Source organism: Electrona antarctica (assembly GCF_951216825.1).
Source record: "Electrona antarctica genome assembly, chromosome: 15".
Taxonomy (NCBI): domain Eukaryota; kingdom Metazoa; phylum Chordata; class Actinopteri; order Myctophiformes; family Myctophidae; genus Electrona; species Electrona antarctica.
In genome coordinates, this window is record NC_136796.1 from 9,547,892 (window position 1) to 9,563,005 (window position 15,114).

Below are 15,114 nucleotides of genomic sequence, written 5' to 3' on the forward strand. Positions count from 1 at the left end.
TAGACACTTTCAAGAAAGTGTGATGATCCTTTTCTGTGTGTTGATATAATGACTATACAGTTACAGGTCAATAGTTGTTCCGTTTTGGCCCCATTATCCACTTTGTTGTCAAAGAAATGTACACTGACTATTGACTAGCCTAACTATTCATTGGACAATTTAAGTGTTGTTGACAGGGAGCAGACTTCTACTGTAACCAGTTTTCAAGGTTCACAACCAATGCCAACCCTAAGATTATTTGTTTGTGGCCACAAAACACTCCCAGCACAACCATCAAATCACACACACACACACACACACACTCACACACACTAAGGCTGTCCCCGAACATTCGGGGTTCGAACCTTCGCTCGTTAGGGTTGGCACTCGAATCTTAATTAATGGGCTTGAACCATTCGGTTTTTTTAATTTATTATTATTATTTGTTTAACTCGAAAATATTTCTCGGCGAGAATGCGATATGCATAATAAGAATACTATGTTCATGTTGTGTTTACATGTTACATGCCGAGGTTCGGAGCTCGAAGGTTATTTTTAAAATTAATTAGAAACGAATGGTTCGAAGGTTCGCTCGAAAATTCCTGCCGAAGTTCGAGTCCTAAAAACAGGGCTAGGGTACAGCCTTAACACACACACACACACACACACACACACACACACACACACACACACACACACACACACACACACACACACACACACACACACACACACACACACACACACACACACCTTACTCTCATAGTCCGGCAGCCGTACCCTGGCTTGAACATACTAATATCACACGTAATCCGCCAAAGGCAAAAAACAATGCCACTGGCAGATTCCTGTCTGGCCACTGTGAGGCTACGGCAGCCTGGGGTGTGGAGTGGAATTTGGTATATCGTTTTTTTTATAATGTCTATATACATACATTCATGAATCCACTAGCTGACCGGCTGTTAGTATTGAGCAATTGTTTTTTATAGGGGTTTAGATGTGACCATACCATTATTTAACAACCTATATAACGCAAAAATGTCAAAATGTAATTATGCTTTAAGTAGCATGTGACGAGTGACGTGTCAAACTGGGGGGGTTTCATGATTCTGTATCCATCCATTCCAAGCATTAGTTTTGCACAAAAAACACTCCTTTGGGCACATTTGGGCAAGTGGCTATGACCGTTTTTAGCCCAAGAAGTATTGTTTGTGCAAAACAAATGCTTGGAATGGATTCAGAATCAGAATCATGAAAAAACCCTAGTCTGACATGTCACATGCTACATAAAGCATAATGAAATTTAGAAAATCTTGCCTTATATACTGTAGGTTGTTAATGGTATGGTCACATATATCCCCCTATAAATAAAAGCTCAATACCGTCAGCCATTGGATTCATGAGTGTATGCATATAGACAATATTTTAGGCCAATAAAAACACATATACAAATTTCCCACTTTAACAAAAGCCTGTTGGCTGCTGGACTATCACCTGAACCTGTTTTCTTGACATTTTTAATTCATATCTATGGAAAAACGAATTATCAGTTTATTATTCGATTCATTGTCCATACTGTATAATATATTCTGTACATATAAAGCCATGCAGTGGTGAACAGTGCGGCAAAGTAAATGTACCTGAATACTGTTCTTATTTGTATTTGTACTGAGATTCCTTTTCTTTTTTTTCTTTAAAGATGGCTGCTCCTCTTCCTGACCACATCATCAGTTTGATGCCCAATTTACGTGCTTTTAAACGATCTCCTCAACCCAGCTTGGGCTATAGCCACCTGTCTAGTGCCAGGAAGGTGTAAGAGCAGACATCTTCATTTGACTAAAGCTGGCCTGCCATCACCAGAGATGTCACAGGAAGAAGGAAAGTCCAGCTAGCTCTCGAGAAGTGTGATCTTCTGAGGTGGGAATGTTCACAGGTTTCTCAATTAGTCCATTTATGCGACTGTGACAGGCCTTGTATCCTGAGGCACCTTCACTTTGGACACAATATAGGGGTGGTTGTGGGCTTGTGGCCCTAAGCAACAGCAGTGGTGGAAAAAGTACTCAAATCATGTTTTACTTTAGTAAAAGTATCATCAATACTGTAATATAGAAATAATCTGTTGGAGTAGAAGTAAAAGTACTGGAAATTGGAAATACTCAAATGAAGTACAAATAACTCAAAATAGTACTTAAGTACAGTATAAGAAAATGTACTTAGTTACTTTCCACCACTGAGCAACAGCATAGGTGGCTTACAATAGAGCCGGACCCTGTTCACAATGACTGGTGGTGACTCACTTTGACATGAACCCTATTGATACCAAGTTACCACATAACTCTGAAACTGGTGGTCCAGTCTCTATTCAAAAGGGAAAGGTTTTTTTTTTTTTTTATTCGACAGCTCACAGGGTGCATGGTTGGAGTGTAGAGTTATTTGAGCGCACACACTTGTAAAGGTAACATGATTCATACAGAAGTCCTTCAGAAAACATCAACAAAACAAAGGACAAGTCATTTTATCAAATTGTAATCATTTAAAATGTGTTAAATTGATACATATGCAACTGCACTTGGTCATATTGGGTAGTTTTCATCATTAATTATGTTTGTCTGAAGGATTTGTTTATTGTATATTCCTCACAATCGGCATCAAGATAAACTGAACCGTAAAAAAGAGAAGACAGTCTTTTCTTCTTTTTCTTTTTTTACAAAAAGCAATTAGCCTTTTTTAATCTTACATTGCATTGAAAATTTACATAATAGATTCATACATTTTACAAATAATTTCATCATAAAAATATATTTCTGTACAAAACACTTTTTTATTCTATATTTCATCTTTTCTTTTTTTCTTTTCCTTTTTTTTCTTCTTTTTTTTTCTCAAATGGTGTATACTTCCAATGTCCCTGGGCAGGAACAGATAAAGTCTTTCAAATCGCATGGGTCTTATTGCAGTCAGTCAGTAGGAAAAGCTTGTGGCAAAATAGACTGAAGCTTAGAAAAAAATGACTTCTGATGAAGAAGCAGACTGGGGCGTGCGCGCGTGTATGTGTGCCTGTGTGCGTGTGTGTGTGTGGGGGTGTGCCTGTGTGTGTGTGTGTGTGTGTGTGTGCGCGCCTGTGGGGGTTTGTGTGCGTGCGTGTGTGTGGCTGTGGGTGCGGCTGTGCACGTGCGTGCGTGTGTGTGTGTGTGTGCAATGGTGAGTGACAAGGTCCCGTGGTTTTTGGTAGGCACTGTGTCAGATCCATACCGAAAAACGACGGCGACGACGGCGACGACAACAATCAAACCAACATGAAATAAGAAGCAATGCTGTGCAGGACAGTTGTATGGGAACAGGAGTGATGGCAACAGAAAGAGCTTTCTGTCAACTGACTGCAGTTACCTCCTCTCCAGGGCCACTAGACCAAGGGTGCTATAAGCCTAATTTATACTATGACGAAGTATAAATTACGCTTTAAGGTTGTTTCAGTCCAGGACCCAAACTAAGTAAATTTAGTTGGTCCTTCAACCTGGGGCCCAAGCTTGTTCCAAGTAACAAGAAAACAAAAACAGTGTCTCCTTGTCATGTACGGTACCTAATTAGACAGTCTGTCAAACTGGCCCAGGCACTGTAAAGTTGGCCTAATCAGTTTGCATCCCCGCCACCTAACGTGGGGTCCCAAACCGAGTAAATGTCGCTTCTCACCCTGAGAATGAGGCCCATTAAAACAGACTTGAAGCAACAAATAAAACTTGAGTATACTGTCTTTCATTCTGGGACGCAGGATCATTAAAACAAATCATGATGGGATGGGACACACCAGAACCGTTCAATAATGATGGGACACACCAGAACCGTTCAATAATGATGGGACACACCAGAACCGTTCAATAATGCATGTTCACACCCACTCCACAGTTTAAGACACATTCATATATATATATATTTTTTCTTTTAGACACCACACCTGTATCATCTTGTGTTCACTTGATAGTTGTCCGTTGCTGACGCCATCAAAAAGACCAGAGATTCTAACAAGGACAGCATCCCCATCTAGTGGCTCATAGGATGTACTGTATCCAGTAAAGGTTGTTCATTGCAGATGCCATCAAAGTGGCCAGTTTGGTAGGATAGCTATCAACAAAGATAACTTTTGCTGAAGGCATATACTTATATCATTATGGCAATGACAAATACAAAATAAAGTGGTGGGGGGAAATGTCACATCTGAGCTGCCTCATTTATAAATCTAGATTTATTCACCTTCAAAACAGCATCTTAAGTTCTTAATCACAGCTTAAATATGCACACATATTGGCACCGCTAGTTTCAGTCGCAATCAGTTAATCACCTCATTGATTTTAATGGACCTCAATAACCTTCAAATGTCCCCCCTCTAACCGAGGAATATATTTTCGAGTCCCAACATGCAGTGTTGTGCTACAAACAATCCTCTTATCTAGTTTGGCATCTCTATCTGGACACCTCACGCCTTTTTTTTGTCTGAAATGCAAAAGGAAATGTGCTCATGTAATGCCAGAAACTGCCATTGGTTTGGGTATTCTACATGGACTTCTAAATAGTGTGTTCCAATTTTAGTTTTTTAGAAAATAATACCAGCACTCACGTAGTATCCTGGAAGGATTAAAGCTTTAGTAAACTGAGATAACTTGTGGTGCACCCGGAACGTTATGTGCGTGACACCTAGGTCCTCTTTACATAGTGTTCTCTAGATTGACGCTGAAGAAGGCCCTCGGGCCGAAACGTCCTTACTGTTGTTTGCTGTTGGGGGGGAAACCAAATAAAGCTTTAATCCTTCCAGGATACTACGTGAGTGCTGGTATTATTTTCTATAAGACTGTATTTTCCAGAACCGTGCACCCGTGACATTATGACGTGGAAATACTCAACGAGTGCTTGCTTTTACCTTCCTCTCCAATTTTAGTTTTTGACATACTGTATATAATGTGACATACAGCATGCAACATATTTCTCTAAAATAATTCCTTGTGATTTGACTAAACCAGAATTCCCTCTTGTATTATGGTCTTCTAGAGTGGAGCAAGTAATCCTTTGAAAGTACCATATTATACAACTCTCTTGCAAAGCAAGAAACCGAAACTCCACAAATGATCTGTGAGTTCACCAAGTGACACATTCTGCAGCTACTCTGCAGTAAAGATGGACTGTGGTGATGCACAGTGGACACTATGCAGGTTTTTAACAATATTGTTGTATAGAAGCATACCATCGTATGGCATTCCTGGGAGAACACTCATTGTGTTCACAAGGATACTGCTGTTCATCTTTACACCGCACTGAACACTCCCAAGCTCACAGAAATAGCACATCAATTTTGTTTGGCGGTTGAATGTTCCTTTCCCTAGCATCCCTATTCTAGGGTGAACATTTGGCAAAAATCTTCAAGCGCATGGCGCATTGTGACGGCCATAGCTGAATGTTAGAGAGCCCGCCTGGGACGGCAAAGATCCCAGGTTCGATTCCAGCCAATGTGTCGATGTGTCAGACACCTAACCCCTAACTGCTCCCTGAGGACAAATTTCACGTATGTGCAAATATACAGTGACAAAAAAAACGTAAATTGGTTATTTTCAGCTCAGAGATTTGGTTTAGAGGGAAAATGGCTATAGAGCCCTGGGAGATCCTGGCTTACAAACAACATACTGTATAGAGCGTCGCAGTCCCGCCCCTACCATGGCCCAGGAAATGAATCCCAATGCATTTTTCCCATAGACATTTCAAAAAGTATTTATTTAAAGATGGTTACGCCGCGGACAAAGCCAACTCGAGTCGTGACAACTCATGACAACACAAACAATATTTTGGACCAAACAAATAATTACAAAGAAGAAAAACAACAAAAAAAGTGTTAAACCTGCCGTTTTCTTCTTCTTTCTAATTATTTGTTCGGCCCAAAAAATTGTGTTTGTTGTCATGATTTGTCACGACTCGAGTTGGCTTTGTCCGCGGCGTAAACGTCTTTAAATAAATACCTTCTGAAATGTCTATGAGGAAAATGAACGGAGAATCATTTCCTGGGCCATGGTAGGGGGCGGGACTGCGACGCTCTATAGGGCTTAAGTAGTTAATAGGTTCTATAAATGAAGGCTCAAATGTGAATCTGGTTCCCCCCTTTTGTAGCCTATATGAAATATCAGCTGTCACGTCCATGTCAAACTTCCACAAGTGTGCAAAAAACATATTAGGGTAAACAATAACACATATAAATTTTCAGACAACTCTAACAAACAATTATGTCCAACAGCATGTCTTTCTTGATATGACAAAATCTGACATTATCTCTGGGCTTTTAACACTGTAAGTTTCATGGGCAGCCAACTCTGAAATCCAGCTCCATAAAATGTGCCTTATAGTGAATCTGCCTGGGCCATCTGATCTTTAATAGAATGCTGTTCATCTCACCATGTCAATGTTATGGTTAGGTTTCAAGAGAGAGACCAACTTGTGTTGGTACATTTGTAGCACAATATAGCCAAACCAAACCTATCAACACTTTCAGAAATAACACGCCTGCGCCCTGCTGTGAGTGCAAACCGTTGCACAGTGGCAAACCTTGGACCCCAAAAACAATAACACTGACAACACTTATGATTGCCTCCATGGGAAAGACTGGCATGAGGAACTATACGTGTTACACAAGAAATAAAAACAAAAACGATTTCATGTTACAAGGAACCTAAAAATGATGCTGTGATTTCTGCAAAACAGCACAAAGTTGGAATATCTTTTATTCTGACATTTGTTATTTCTTTTTTATATCTTCTTTTTTTTTCTCCAAAAAACTCTTTGATATAATCTGTCTTTCCCCGTCAGTCCCTCCCCCCTGTGGTAAATATATAGCACAAAAATATAGGTGGTGAATGCTCCTGTATATATATATATATTTATATATATGCAAGTAGATTTACAGAACAGAAGATTCTGCAGCAATAACAAACAAAGGAGAGAAGCACTCGCAGAGTGCAGAATAACCAGTGGAGCAGAGTCCACATTATAGGGTGATTAAAACCCTGTCTTTTAGCCTGTCTAACTCTCTGTCTGTCTGTCTGTCTGTCCGTCTAATGCATCTGTCTGGCTCTCTGTACTTCCGTTCCGTATGACTGTTAGTCGGTCTGTCTGTCTGTCTGTCTGTCTGTTTGTCACTGTCGGTGTCTGTCCGTCTGACACAGACAGACTGCAGAATAGGACGATTCAATCCAAACTGAAGCCCACAAGCCTATGGCCCTATGATATTGTTCTATTAGCCTGCCTTTCTTTGAAAAACGTCCCTCTGTTTGTTTTGTACTGCTGTGTGTTTCTTTAGCTAGTCCGTCACCTGACATGTCTTCCTGTCTTCTCTTAGCTCTTTGCATCTGCCTCTCTGTTTGTCTTTTTATCGTAATAACCTTGTGTCCCTTAATGCTCTTCTTTTAATTGCCATTTTTGTCCCCTCTGTTCAACCTTTAGTCAAGCGGACATCTCTACCTGTCGTCTTTCATGTCTATCTGTTGTTCTGCCTGCTTGTTTTTTCTGGCTCTCTAACCTTTCCTATCTGTCCATCTTCCAGTCTATCTCTCTGTCAGTAGACAGGTAGTGTTCCTGTTTAATGTGCTTTTGTACCAGAGCTCTCCTCTGCTGCGCTTCTTCAGAGTCTATATACTCATGTGTCTGTCAATCCAGTCGGGCATCTTTGTCCTCGGGAATGTAGATTCCACAGGGGTCCAAGACACATCGTATGGAATGTAGATTCCACAGGGGTCCAAGACACATCGTATGGAATGTAGATTCCACAGGCGTCCAAGACACATCGTATTTGCATCAGGTTATGTATAGTTTGTCTGTGTGTGTACGGTATGTCCTTTTCATGTACGGCCGTCCTTTTTTTCCTTTTCCTTCTTTTTTTCTTTTTCTTTTGGGGGGTGGGACTTGCGATCTCTTAAATAGTTTCTTTACCCATTGATTAATTCCTATTGACTTGCAGCATGTTTGGTGTTGACTCGGCCTCCATCAGAGGTGTCGATATCTCCTCAGTGAGTCGGCGCTTTTATCCACTGGATGAGAGGCGGGAGTTGGGTTAGATGAGGCTTAGTCAGTCTCCACTCATCTGTTCCGTTGGAGTTTAGTTTGTTTTTCTCTGATCCCACTCCACTCAGAGTTGCATTTCTGTCTGTCGTGCTTGAGCACCATTTCAAAAGGCTTTTTCTCTACTCTCTGCTACCTTCAGTCCCTCAGACAATACAATAAAATTAAGGCAGCAGAGAGTGGCGTAGTCAGCCGCGGGTTGTCATGGAGACAATTGAGGAGGTTGTCTCCTCTGGTTGTTATGGTAACAGAGTTAAGGAGTTGTCTTGCTGTAGAGTCCGTGGTCAGGTTTACAGCCATAAGAGTGAAACCCCTGCAGGTCCAAACTGTACCCTGTTCTTCACCGCGTACCCTCCTGTACCATCCTCTCCGTGTCAGAGTTCTGAACCACGGCCAGCACGCCGTGGCAGCCATGATGCCGTTCTGGGATCTCGTGGCAAGACTAATTTCCATAGTAATTGGAGAGTAAAACCAGACCATTTTGTTGTGGTGATTTGTCTGCATAATTTAATATGTCCCCATGGTCAGACCACTGACCCCATGGTCAGACCACTGACCCCATGGTCAGACCACTGATACCAGTAATGTCCCCATGGTCAGACCACTGATACCAGTAACGTCCTCTCCCTCCAGGGCAGGTTGATGATCACAGTACTGAGATTGGGGTCAAACAAGCTTTCTTCTCGCCAAGATAGTCAGAAAATGGTTGACGTCTAATGAAATGATGTCGAGCAGAACAGGGTCTTTTTACTCTATAACTTGGGTGGATTCATGTTAAATGTTTGTGTCACGGTTAGAGTCAGATTAGAGATTGGCTTCGGCCATCAGTGCCGATCATCTGCTGTTGGATAAAGGTTAGTAAGGTTAGGAGGCTCCGGCCCTGATCTGTGGTACAGACTACTGTTTTTCTTTCCTTCTGATGTCACGACTACAGTCTGCAGAGACTGTGTAGAGGCTGCGTTGTGTCCATAAAACATAGCAGCCATTTTCTGTTGACCTATGCTTAAATTCTTCTGTGGATACAAAAACCGGATGAGTAAAGTAAACTGATTGAGATCAGGTTGAAGAAAACCCCCAAAGCCCTGACCCAGTCTTGGGGTTACATAATAAGAGTTTAGTTTGAAATACCGTATAGTCCAGATAGACCCCACATTAGACCAATGTGAAGACTGTGTTGACATTTTAGGTCGAAAGAACACTGCGCTCGTCTCCAAAAGCCGAGGGCCAGTCTTGTGTCAAAGTTAGATGTCTCAGTCTTTAGCATTGGGGTTAAGCCCATCCATATAGACCACTGTAAAGACAAGATTTGGTTTGAAGTGGATAACCTTCCATTCCACTGGGCAAGACTGAGTCTTAGGCTGGGTTGAGGATCTGGCCTAACCCATCCTTAGACCATGTTGCTGGCTGGTCTGGGTGAAAGCCCGCTGCTTCCCCCTCCATGGTCCATCGTGGCCCGGTTTAGGGTTAGATGTCCTTTAGGTAGGGGTTAGAGTCAGATGTCATCTAGCCTCTTAAACCATAGTGCAGACAGTGTTGAGATTTGGGTCGAATCGAACGGCCTTCCCCTCCACTGCCTTCGTATTAGTGTTGTACATAGGATTCTCAAAGGCGGCTTGGCCATTGTTGTTTTCGTGAACTGAGCAGCCTGTGTACTGTGTCTTGGGAGTGGTTCTGGGAAAATAACAGAAAAAAAGAAAATATATATACACTGTTTTTATTATAAAATTACAATCTAAACCAATCACATTGTGGAGATGATATCTAGTACAGTAGCTGCCATGTACAGTAACCACTTCAGAATGGATCGATAGAAGACTTTAAGAGTCAGAATTAAAGGAAGGATTTTAATTATTTTTACGATACTAGACTGGTGCCCAACGGGCCTACTTGGGAATGATGCAAGTCGGGAACTATATAATCCAAACATCAGGACGAAATATATAATGTAAGACGATAAACTGTAAATCATACCTTTGTTTGTAGAGATAGAAGCCAAAACCCGTGAAAATCAGAGCAAAGAAAGGCACCAGAATAGCGATAGCCACAGAACTGCTGTTGGTACCAAGCGGTGGAGGAGTTAAGTTCTGACTCTCTGACATATTCAGACCTGGAATACACAAGGAGGAATGAGCACACGCAACAGTGTTAATTCTGTTGACTAAGGGTGGGAAACTTATAACGATGGCGAGCCACTATATTCCACACTCACTCCAGAGGGCCACTATATTCCACACTCACTCCAGAGGGCCACTATATTCCACACTCACTCCAGAGGGCCACTATATTCCACACTCACTCCAGAGGGCCACTATATTCCACACTCACTCCAGAGGGCCACTATATTCCACACTCACTCCAGAGGGCCACTATATTCCACACTCACTCCAGAGGGCCACTATATTCCACACTCACTCCAGAGGGCCACTATATTCCACACTCACTCCAGAGGGCCACTATATTCCACACTCACTCCAGAGGGCCACTATATTCCACACTCACTCCAGAGGGCCACTATATTCCACACTCACTCCAGAGGGCCACTATATTCCACACTCACTCCAGAGGGCCACTATATTCCACACTCACTCCAGAGGGCCACTATATTCCACACTCACTCCAGAGGGCCACTATATTCCACACTCACTCCAGAGGGCCACTATATTCCACACTCACTCCAGAGGGCCACTATATTCCACACTCACTCCAGAGGGCCACTATATTCCACACTCACTCCAGAGGGCCACTATATTCCACACTCACTCCAGAGAGCCACTATATTCCACACTCACTCCAGAGGGCCGTATATTACTGTCGTAGCAAAAATAGTCGATCTACAAGCTTTGAGCTTGGGCTCAAAGCGTGTGCACGCACGCACGCACGCACGCACGCACGCACGCATGCATGATTTGATTTATTCATGATTATTATTATGAACAGATTTTAATCGATTTAATCGATATATCGGATTTGTTGTATGCCTAACACACACACACATTCTTCTCAAATAGGCAATTCTTGAGACTAGTGATCAGATTGCATTGTAACAAATTTTGCACTCTCAATATGGTCTCAATCAACAGGTATTCTAGTCAGGTGTGCGTACGCTAAACATTATACAAGAAGACGCATGCACACATGCACACGCACGCACGCACGCACGCACACAGGAATGCACAATTGCACATACCAAATGCACCAATAACACACAGAAAGGAGGTTAAAATAACAGAATGCATACTCTGTCTATCATTAGAAAATGAGTTACAGTTTTTAATTAGATTTGGTAACGACCAAAGTGAGGGTGTAATTAATGCCTAATTGAAAAGAGTATTGCACATCCGCATAATTATTGATAATGCCGTGCTTGAGTGACCTGAGATCAGATTCTAAAACATGTCTTCTACATTCTGACAGTTTTCTGAAAAAGCTATGTTTCTATGTCAGTCGATTTTTCAAAAATAGCAGACCTACAAGCTCGTAGCGCGCCACTCGGTGGCGCGCTATGAGCTTGCAGATCTGCTATTTTTCAATAGCTAAAGCATAACATAATGCTAACACCAAAAGGGGTTCCCGCCCAAAATGGGTTAAAAACAAGAGAGAGTCTGATACTGGCATGGCTTCAACTTGGATCTCTGACTTCATGTGGCTAGTCTGTGATGTCAGTCATTTATGACATCAGCCTACTGACATCAGTAATGTCAGTAGGCTAGTATCAGGATGTGCTTCCATTATGAAGCATGTTATTTAGTTGCTTCGGTGCGTGGTTTGTATGAAATGTAGTGTACTAGCAGCAGCAGTAGTACAGTAGTACTAGTACATTGTGACCTGATATTATAAATGTAATGCGGCATACTGTAGGCTTACACGTGTACTTATCAAACATCCCTGCAGCCTGAATTACCCATTGTCTTCTAGTATAACAAACAAATAAATAATAAATAATATAATAAATAATAAATAGTAAAACATATAAAATTGTATACTACACAATGTTTATGCTTTGTACCTACTTTACCCTCTTCAGTGCAAACTTGACTTGACAAAGACTATACAAAGAGCATATACATAGCCTTTTATTCTGTTGCCATACCCGGGGTGAGCAATGAGCATAGCATAATTGGAGTGTAATCACCTAATCTCTGCAGTCCAAATTGTCCATAATCTTTGCCCTGGATGAAACCCTGGAATACATAACTAGAGCCATCGGGCTCAGCTGATACCTGGGGAAGGAGGGAGATAAGGAGGAGTGCAGAGAAGGAGGGTAGAGGGAGAAAGAGAGAGTGAAAAAGGAAGGAAGAAAGAGGAAAGAGATAGTCACGAAAGTCTTGATTTAATATTTAATACATTATATGCCCTAATAACCCTGACTTTTGGACTCTGTGCAATCACAGAGACTTACGAATCCGTCCATGGTCCAGGAGTCATCTGTGATCTTGGTTGGAGAGACCACTGAATCCTTCAGCTGGTTGCCCTGGGTTAGATGGTTCACCTGGTACATCAGCAGTAAGAGCCTGGCCTCAGAGGCCTTGTACACTCCTAGAGGGAGAAATAACACACACGCCTGGTTAGAAACACAACGGAGAGGAGGGGAATGCCTGGTTAGAAACACAACGGAGAGGAGGGGAATGCTAATGCAAAGAGGTTGTCTTGGTGGCTTTCCCTTCCTAGACGTCATTATGTTGTTTTCCAGGGTCACAATAGGTGGCAATATAATCTAGGCCAGGGTAACCTAACCTTACCTGATAATTGGAAAGGTAAGAATAAAGGACAATAGGAGCCAACCAAGCACAACATAAATGTTGTTTATATCAGCCGTTTTATAATGTCTATATCTTTCCATATCACCACAAAGTGTGGGCAAGCTAGTCAATGTGTGACTTACTGACTTCAGATGGTGAAGAGATTAGTAGAACTTGGACAGATATTGGTCGACTATTCTTCTGATTGGGATGGACAGCTGGTAAAACTATAGTCTTCACCACTTTAAAATAAACTATCCCAATTTAATTTCAGACAATTTACGGACCAGTAGTAGCCAGATGATTAGATAGATATGCATCTATCGTCTGGTGCAGGTGCATATTCTTCATTATTCATCGACCAACCACGTGCCAACCACAGACATCCAGCTGCGGCCGAGGCAATCAGAGGCTTACATAAGAATTTCTCTGGCAAAACCCAGACATGCTGACGTATGATTCAGAGCCTCCATCACTGAGACGGTAAGTCTGACAGCGTGAGACTGCAGGAGCCGACCTCACCACGCTTTATATTTGTTTTCGTTCACTCTGCGCCGGTAAGGAGTGATCTGTTCAAATTAAAACGTAAAGACAGCGTTTGGTCGGCGTGAACACTGCCTCGGCGGCTATTGATCTAAAGCCGTATTGTTAGACCTGAGGACAGATGTTAAAAGTCAGCTAACTGCTTGGTTTTGTGATACAGTGCTTTTGCTCCCCGCCCGCCCTGGGAACCAATACCAGACTCAACAGGATTTGTGTCTTAGTGGAGTCTTAACCCCCCCCCCCTGCTGATATAGCTGTGGGAACATGTGAGGTTTGTGCGTGCGCGCGCCGTGTGTGTGTGTGTGTGTGTGTGTGTGTGTGTGTGTGTGTGTGTGTGTGTGAGCGAGCGTGCGTGCGTGTGTATTATAGTACAGGAATAACAGTGATGTAATAGCAGCTCTAACCATTCCTAGTTCTGTAAATTGTGTTTACTCGAGTCGACAGCATGAGGCGCACGTTGTTGTGGTTTAAATACGTTCATATTTCTACACGCATTACCTCGTCAAGGCACGTTATCATACAGTACAGTATCCTGTAGGACCGGTGGACTATAGCAGCAATGCCTCATGAATCATACACTATTAGCATAATATGCTAATAATGTATATGATTCATGTATGATAGATATATTATATCTAAATGACGGAGCAGGTGCACAAAGACCCGCCCGGCAGCACTGTTTAATGCAATTCATTTGTATATCCATAACATAAACAAGCAGCACGCTATAGCAAACAATTCACTAGTTCTTTGTTTCTTTATTATTATTATTTTTCACGGAGTGCCACAATTTTTGTATTTTTCCAGTTTTTCATGTGTCTATGAGGTGACAGTACTTCATTAGACACCCTGGAGTTGTTTTTATGTGCAATAGTGTATTAACTTTGTATTTAGGGTTTCTTCCTGGAGGCTGAACCCTTGACAGTCAAACGGGCCAATGAAATAAACAGTAATGTGGTGACATCACACTATCAGCCCCTCCCCTAAACCCTCGCCCTTTATCATACAACTACAGCTGTGGATTGGAACATGAACTAAAGTTCAGGTGGATCACCACCCATCACCACCCACCAGGCAAACCAGGCATACTTAATGAACTGGTGGGTGTGCCGCGTGTCCACATAAAAGCATGATTTTAACAAATACTGTACACTTTTTGGAAAAGGTTCTTCCTCCTTATATAATAATAATACCTGATGTTTTAGGGTGGGAAAAAATCGTGGCACGTTTTATCTTTTGACCCCAAACATGGCTCCCGACCGACTGTTTGGGAAACAGTGTCCTATACGTACGGTACTGTATATACCAGTGTTTTTGGCAGCAAATTTCTATTTTAGTTTTAGTCATAGTCTCTTGAATACTTTATTTAGTTTTAGTCACCTGGAATGTTTTAGTGTTAGTCTAGTTTTAGTCGACTAAATATCATAAGATTTTAGTCGACTAAATCTACAGGTGATTTAGTCGACTAAAATGTATTTTGGCAGGCCCTGATGTTTTTACATTTGCTGAAAATAGCCGATCTACAAGCTCACAGCGCGATGCGTTGTGAGCTTGTAGATCTGCTATTTTCAGCATGCAACCAAAATTACTTATGCTACTGGATCTCTTGTCCACTAGTTTTAGTCATAATAGCTTAGTTTTCATTTAGTTTCCGTCCGTGAAAAAAGGTAGTCGATGAACATCTTTCGTTTTAGTTTTAGTCGACAAAAACAACACTGGTATATACAGCATCTTATAGCGATGCCACCAACAATAACAGATTACATAT

General features: G+C 41.8%; 2 protein-coding genes across 2 annotated transcripts in view; one reads left to right on the plus strand and one right to left on the minus strand.

Moving 5' to 3' along the window:
• LOC306939033 (uncharacterized protein) overlaps positions 1–15,114 on the plus strand; it is a 584,972-nt gene that overhangs the window by 478,632 nt on the left and 91,226 nt on the right. The window lies entirely within an intron of this gene.
• LOC306938742 (CUB and sushi domain-containing protein 3-like) overlaps positions 6,023–15,114 on the minus strand; it is a 575,885-nt gene continuing 566,793 nt past the window's right edge. The window contains exons 68-71 of the mRNA XM_079523009.1: positions 12,464–12,600; positions 12,197–12,284; positions 10,036–10,171; positions 6,023–9,735 (exon numbers count right to left, since the gene is read on the minus strand). Coding sequence (XP_079379135.1) covers positions 9,576–9,735; positions 10,036–10,171; positions 12,197–12,284; positions 12,464–12,600 — 521 coding nt within the window. The 3' untranslated portion in view covers positions 6,023–9,575. The remainder of the gene's footprint in view (positions 9,736–10,035; positions 10,172–12,196; positions 12,285–12,463; positions 12,601–15,114) is intronic.